The sequence below is a fragment of the Rhincodon typus genome, chromosome 47 (assembly GCF_021869965.1).
Source record: "Rhincodon typus isolate 14 chromosome 47, sRhiTyp1.1, whole genome shotgun sequence".
Lineage (NCBI taxonomy): Eukaryota > Metazoa > Chordata > Chondrichthyes > Orectolobiformes > Rhincodontidae > Rhincodon > Rhincodon typus.
Window position 1 is genome coordinate 9302380 of NC_063378.1, and position 7903 is coordinate 9310282.

At 47.4% G+C, this 7903-nt stretch overlaps 1 protein-coding gene across 1 annotated transcript in view; it reads right to left on the reverse strand.

Moving 5' to 3' along the window:
* Nucleotides 1-316: 316 nt before the first annotated feature.
* Nucleotides 317-7903, reverse strand: part of fbl (fibrillarin) — a 9652-nt gene continuing 2065 nt past the window's right edge. The window contains exons 3-7 of the mRNA XM_048620606.1: nucleotides 7012-7182; nucleotides 6698-6830; nucleotides 5601-5713; nucleotides 3659-3804; nucleotides 317-1121 (exon numbers count right to left, since the gene is read on the reverse strand). Coding sequence (XP_048476563.1) covers nucleotides 1094-1121; nucleotides 3659-3804; nucleotides 5601-5713; nucleotides 6698-6830; nucleotides 7012-7182 — 591 coding nt within the window. The 3' untranslated portion in view covers nucleotides 317-1093. The remainder of the gene's footprint in view (nucleotides 1122-3658; nucleotides 3805-5600; nucleotides 5714-6697; nucleotides 6831-7011; nucleotides 7183-7903) is intronic.

The window sequence follows — 7903 nt, forward strand, 5'->3', positions numbered from 1 at the left end:
AAAAGGAAGGGAAGAAAATTACTTGGGTAATGGGAGAACAAGCAGGGACTACTCCCATACAATCGAGTCTATCCAACTCTCGCCAGTTTCGATCATTAATTTCACAAACAAGTCTGAACCGAACCACCAAAAATACATCTTTCAAAATACCTGCCAGATTGCTCTCTTTAGTCTTACCAGGCACCGGGGTGAGTGAGGAAACAGATTTGGCAGCACACACATGACCCAGAAAATTTCCCACTGCTACACAGTCATGTGAGTAACAGAAAAGAGGACAAGAGAAGACAGAACATCACACTGCACATCTCGCACTAAATTCATTTGTTTGTCTTTTTTTTTTAATAACGCATTGAAAATTCATCAGCAACTGAAGTACACAACATGGTCTCCTGGGCCAGCTCCCACAGCTAAAGACAGGAAAAACACTCCAGTCAGGCATCACCCGCAAAACTTTTCAAACAGTGTGAAAAAGAACACCGGATGACGTGGGACTTTGCCCTGGCAATCCTATGGAACAGCGTGCTTATAAATGGTTTCTCTTCTACCACCTGGTCTCGATACCTATCAGCAAGTCCAGATCCAAGTCTTGCTCTTCAGGATATGCATACAGAATAGTCGAGGGGCTGAACGGTCTTCCCTCTACTCCCCTTCCCAGCCTCCTTCCAATGGCACAAGAGGTTCCCAACTCAATGAAATGTTTGCACCGCGTAAGACCCAGAACTGGAATCCAAATCCCACTCCCTCCCCCTACCACGAAAACATGAGAGTTAAAAATGTCCATCTATCCACAGGCCTGTTCCAAAACCCTTGCAAACACTCCCCTCCAGAGATCATCCCCACCCCAGCATGGTCAGAAAGATACTGCAAACAGTAGAGTTTGAGAACTCAAAAGAGCCTTCGGACAACAATGAGGCAAGGGGAAAAAAAATTAGTAAAATCGCATGTGCCCCATTTGAGATGCAGAGTCAGCAAATTGTCAGGAGCTCTATCCAGTCTCAGAGATCCAGTTAGAAGAGTTTTGTACAGCGGAATCCCAGACTCAGCATGTCCATAACCATCTCTCTCTCACCGGTCCCTGGGCTCTGGTCTTGGCTTAAAATTTCTTCTGTTTGGCTGGTGGCCTGTATTTAAAAAAAAAATCATCATAGACAGCATTTCCCAGATTCAGACCACAAACAGGTAGCTAACATGGCAAGGTGGTCTTTGATACACACACCCTTAGAACGGATGTATGCTTAAAAATAACGGGAGGCTTCAGCTGTGAATTGCAGCCAATCGACGGCATGGTCCTGGTTTGATTTTCATCAACAAATTGGATGTTGAAACCCCCTCTAAAGGAGGAAATAGACAAGACTGTAGGCCCCCCCAGTGGAGAAGACCACAAATTTACCAAGGCTTCTCAGACAGCATCTTCCAAACCCACGATCGCTTCCATCTGGAAGGACAGCAGATACATGGGAACACCACCCTCTGCAAGTTCCCCTCCGAGCCACTCACCATCTTGACTTGGAAATATATTACTGTTCCTTCAGTGTCACTGGGTCAAAATCCTGGAACTCCCTCCCTAAGGGGCATTATGGGTCAACCTACAATGGATGACAACAGCTGAAGAAGGCAGCTCACCACCATCTTCTCAAGGTCAACTGGGGGCGACCAATAAATGCTGGTCGAACCAGTGATGCTGATGACCGGAGAATGAATAAAAATTGGATCACAAGTGTCAGGCTATGGGACAGATTTGAGGAAAATTCAGGAAGATCACTATAGTCACTTGACACTATTCTGGCAAAGAACTGTGGCAGATCCTGAGCATCAGCAGCAACTTGGGCACAAGTCCTCTCAAACTGAAGGTGGGAGAACCAACATACCGGTGAGGAGGAGTTGTATGGTTTTTGTGCAAACGTTTTGCCCCCACTTCTAGGTAACATTTTCAGTGCTGTGTAGCCTCTACTGAAGTGCTGTTGTTCTGTTCCATTCTGAATTTATATGGTCCAGTCTGTCGTGGTGGGTAGTTCCTTTTCTGGTTTTGCTCTGTAGTGGTATGTAGATGGAGTCTATTTCAACGTTTGTTTATGGCACCAGTGGTTGAAAACCAGGCTTCCAGGAATTCTTGTGCCTGTCTTTGTTTTGCTTGTCCTAGTACTGTCACATTGTCTCAGTTAGACCGATGTCCTCCTTTATCGGAGTGAAGGCAAACAAGGGACAGTTGGTCATGCTGTTTTGCTGTGAGTTGGTATTCATGTATCCTGGTTGCGAGTTTCCTGTTTGCCTGTCCTGTGTATTGCTTCTCACAGTCGCTGTGTGGTATTTTATATATCACATTTGTCCTGCTCATTGTGGGTATGGGGTCTTTAGTCTTTGAGAATAGTTGGTGAAGTGTCGCTATTGGTTTATGTGCTATTATTCCAAGAGGTCATAGGAGTCTTGTAGCCAGTTCCGATGTGTTTCTAATATAAGGTAGAGTGGCCAGTGTGTTGGGGGGTACAGGGTCTTCTTGCGTTGTTTATTTGCCAGGCATCGGCGGATGAAGCTATTAGGATACCCATTGTTTGCAAAGAGTTTGTATAGGTGTTTCTCTTCATTTTTGCGTAGCTCTGAAGTGTTGCAGTGTGTTATCGCTCATTTAAACTGCGCTTCAACGGAGGCTAGACAGCACTGAAGATGTCACCCAGAACGGGATGAAACATTTGCACGAAAACCAGTCAGCTCAGCCAACCAACCAACGATACAGATCTTTGTTAAAACATTAAATACCAGTGATGAGGGCGAAAAAGAGAGACTCTCTACAAACCAGACACCAATTGAAACCTATTATAGTCTCAGGAAAATGTTAACAAATGCAAAATATCAGGACATTGACACCACATGACAAGCGGTGTCACCACAGTCACAAATTCACCCGAAGGAACCTTGTGGACACCACACATTGGAACCAGTTGTTCAAGGGAGATTCTGGGAGATTACTGACAACGATGTACTGTTGTCCCTTCTCAATCGTCCAACAAACCGATTAACCAACAGTAACCTCAGATGAAAATTTTATGTCTCAAAAGAGGAGCAACGGACTCTTAAAAACTGTGTAATATTTTAACTTGTTTCATCTCAGACACGAGCCCCTTCAAACCGGTGTGCATGCAGGCACACGACTGAGGGCCCAAGTGACTGCATAAACACTTTATGCTTGATGGCACATTGTTAATTCTTGAGTTTAAAAGGTAATAAATTTGGCTCTTAACCCAATGAAACCTCATTACTGGCTCCTCATTACTTACCGTAACCGAGAAACTAACTACATTTCAATTGAAGAGGGATGGAGCTTTCTGCTAAGGTAAACTTAAATTACAACCAAAAGGTTTGAACCAAAAGGGGAACAAGCTTATCATTTCTCACCTGGCTGGAATATGCCCTAGATGTACATCATTATGAGCTACAGCCTCACAACACAGGAACAATTCCTACCTCTTGTCTGAAATGAAGAGACTCACGTTCTGACAGAGCCTTTCAGTCACTGACAGTCGAGGGGATGCACATTTGCAGCAGAGACGTTCCAAACACAGTCCTGTTCAGCAAGGAACAGAAGGGAACTGACCCCATTAGAAGCTCTGCCTTGCTCCTTGCCTTTCCCAGAGGAGACAGGGGTTACTCAAACAGCACGCACCTGTATATCCCAACAACAACAGCATGGTCCCTCTCATATGGCTCCAAGGTTAACTGTTCCTGGGGTTTCATATTCTCCTGCTGCATCTTCTTCACCTCCGCGGCAAACACAGCTTCGGGGGCAGCAGTGGAGTCAATGCAGTTTGCCTGTGAAGTCAAACACATAGGGCATGTGACAGGCCTGTCCTCAATCCCAGGCCCCTCAGAGAGGGGCAGCTCTGTACATAATTCTGATCTGCGGGCACAGCCTCACCCCAGCCCATGCTAATCCACTCAAAAACTCACTCCTGCCCGTAACCTTTCAGTAGAATCAGTAAGAATAGACATCAAGTGGAAAGGGAAGGATCACGCAAACAGTCATGTTAACAGTCCCAACGATCCACCAGCATGCAATTCCAATTCACTGCCCTCCATCAGCCCTAAGTACGCTCTCCCCTATCACTGACCTTACCCACTCATTTAATCCCCTCCGAGGCTCGTGTACACTCTCCTCCCATCACTGATCCTACCCACCCATTTAATCCCCCTCCCATAGCCCTGTGTACACTCTTCCTTATATAGAACAGTACAGGATAGGCCCTTGTGTCTACCATGCCTGCGCCAGCCATGATACCATTCTAAACTAATCGCACCTACCTGCACATGGTCCTTATCCCTGTATTCCCTGCCTATTCATGTATCTGCTTAAAATGCCTCTTAAACATGGCTATAGTATCTGGTTCTAACACCTCCCCAGGTAGCACACTGCAGGCACCTACCACCCTGTGTGTAAAAACCTTGGATTGCACATCTCTAAAATTCTCCCCCCCTCACCTTAAACCTGTTACCCGGTATTTGGGATCTCCACCCTGGGAAAAAGACTTCTACTATTGACCCTATGCATGCCTCCCATAAAATTTTATAAGCTTCTATCAACTCACCCCTCAACTTCCAACACTCTAGCAACACCAATCCAATTTGTCCAACCTCTCCTTATAGCTAATAAACTCCAATCCAGGCAACATCTTCATCTGCACCCTCTGCAGAGCCTCTACATCCTTCCTATAGTGTGGTGGCTACCAGAACTGCACACAGTATTCCAAATGCAGCCTAATTAAAGTTAAATACAGCTGCAACATGACTTGCCAACTCTTATAACTCACTTCCCCGAGTGATGAAGGCAAGCATGCCATATGCCTTCTTTACCACCTTACGCACTGGTGTTGCCACTTTCACAGAGCTATGGCCTTGCATCCCAAGGTCCCTCTGTAGATCAATGTTCCTAAAGGTCCTGTCATTTACAGTATACTTTCCTCTTGCATTTGACCTTACAAAATGCATCACCTCCCACGTGCCTGGATTAAACTCCATCTGCCACTTCTCTATCCAACTTTGCAGCTGATCTATATCCTGCTGTATCGTTTGACAACCTTCCTCACTATACACAGGTCTCCATTTTCATGTCATCTGCAAACTTCCTAACCAGACCACCGACATTCTCAGCAAAGTTATTAATGTATGTTACAAACAACAGACGTCCCAGCACCAATCTTTGCAGAACACCACTGGTCACACCTCCAGTCAGAAAAAAAAATTACTCTTCTATAACTACATTCTATCTTCTACGACAGAGATCTCCATCAAGACCCCAGCAAACTTTTCCCTTACCTTCCTCAGTGTCCTGGGATAGATCCACCTTTCACTGACGTGGAATCATCTTGGCAAATTCCAAAACCATGAGGAATCAAGACAGTGACCCGTAAGTTCTGCGCATCCTGATACTGACAGATACGCTTGCTATGGAATCAGTTGAGAGATCTTGCAAATGAAAGGCCCAGTACGGAACCACCAAAGGGATTGAGGTAGGGAGTCTCCTCCACACAGAAACACACATCCCTGTACCTGACAAGTAGTGGTTTAACCCAGCCAGCCTTGCATACCTGGGAGGGGCACCCCATGCTCACCTTAATAGAGATGACAAAGTGGCCTCCCACTTTGAGGAAGTGGTGGGCATTGAGTGCCACGATCCTGCACTGGTCAGGCTGCGCCACATCCGCAAAGATCACGTCCACCATTCCTGAGGAGAAAGCAGAGAATAGGACAGAAGTTACTATAAGTGGTTGTGGGTCTGCTTGACTTGGGAAGCTCAAATATCAATGGGCAGGCCTACAGGTTAGAATCTCGGAGAAAGGGAATAAAAAAGTGTAAAAATTCAAGCATGACCTTTCAGAAATGCACTTGGGAGGCACAAAGTTGGAACTCAATATTTGATCATTTTAAATCTGATGTTGGTGTATTTTTGTCATCCAACGAGGCGAAGACAAAATAGATGGGGTCAGCTACGATTCCACTGAACGGTAGACCAGGCTCTGAGGGGCCGAATGGTTTCCTCTTGTCCCTAATGCAGGGTATACAGTGATGGGGTCTTGCCCTTGGTCCCCGATCACTAAAGGCTCCTTTTAAACCCATTGTCATCAAAGACCCCACTCTACACTCTACAGCAGGTAGTCACACACAAGCTGCTCATTGCTAGCACATGACAATGCCAGTGTCTATCTGCTGGAGATAATGAAACAAATTCACTGATTCGTGACTCTGGGCACACAGAACATTACAGCAGTAAAACAGGCCATTCGGCTCCGCTCCTCCATGCCAATGCCCCTGCTCCATACCATCAACCCTCCTCTTCATCTCCCCCCACACCATCACCTTCTATCCCTCTCAGACCCTGTCAATACATTGACACGAAGCCCCTCTACCACTCCCTGTGGGACCGAGTCCCACATCTCTCCCACCAACTCCCTGTGGGACAGAGTCCAACATTCCCCCTCCCACTCCCCGTTGGAGCAAGTTCCATATTCGCCCCCTGCACCCACTGTGGGAGTGAGTCCCACATTCTCCCTCTCACTCTCTGATACCCCATCAGATTCACCAGTGACTCATTTCAATGCTTCTGGTCCCACCCCCACTCAGTCAGACTTTGTCAATGGCAATTAACTCAGGCAGACACAGCACTTGGATCCAGCTCCCAATGACAAAGCAGTTTGCAGGCCCAACTTACCGAGGAGCATGCGGTACTTGTGGGGGTGCCTGGCATCCTCAATAATAGGGATGATGTTCGTCCGTTTCTTAGCCACATTGATGAGATCACGGCCAGACCGGTGAGAGAACTCAACTGCATAGACCAAGCCCTCCTGTCGAGGAGAGAGAGAGAGAGAGATTGATCAGTCCGCCAAAATCCTATTTCCCCAAACCCCTCCCTCCATCTGGACCCTCCTCAAACACCACCCTGCCATGCCAGACGGGCGTCCACGTGCTGGACCCTTCCCAGCCTTTAGCCTGACCCATACGACGTGTATTTGGCTGCTGACTCACAGGTCCCACAATATCTGACACGTGGGAAACAGTGGTGCCAGATGCTGCTCCCAGGTACAGCACTTTGGCTCCGGGCTTGATGTGAATCTGGTCAATGCCACCAAGGATCGCAGCGGCGAGTTTCGATCGGAATGGGTTCCAGGCTCTGTACTCAATCTTGGTCTCTGCTTCCTGTGGAATACAACACCGTCCATGGTCAGCACCGCACGTGAAAGTCAAGAGATCTCACCCCTCTCCTTGCCCAGTGGACACAGACACCCAAATTCTACACCCCAACCCCCAGACACTTTCAGCGCTGGAACAGCATTAACATTGAGCTCAGCCAGCACTCCCATTCCCGCACGGGGAAATACCAGCTGGCACAAACAATGACGACAATCGGCTCGAGTCTGTGTCACTGTAGCAGAGACACGAGCTGGTACCCAGGAGGCAGGTTCATGGTGGAGACACAGCTGGAGGTCAGTGTTGGGACTCCTGCTTTTCTTGGCCCACACGTGGGACCTTGACCCTGGCTGTACAGGCTAGTGTTTGAAAACCTGCAGGTGCCACTAAACTTTCAAGTATCCTAAATGATGAGGGAGACAGCGTAGAACCTCCAGCAGGACCCAGATGGGCTGTTGGAGTGGGCTAACAAGTAGCAACGTAGAGAAGTGGTGGGAAGAACACAGACAAAAGAGGAGACAATTCTACTGGGGCTGCAGGAGCAAAGGGTGCTGCAGGTATAGGTACAAACGTCACTAAAGGTGGCAGGACAGGACAAGAGCACAGGTCATGAAGGTGACAGTATCCTGTGGTTTGTTAATTGGAACACAGTACAGGAGGAAAGTGATGCTGTACTTGTAGTGGACTCTGGTTCAACCTCAGCTGGAGGGCTGTGTCCAGTTTCGGGCCC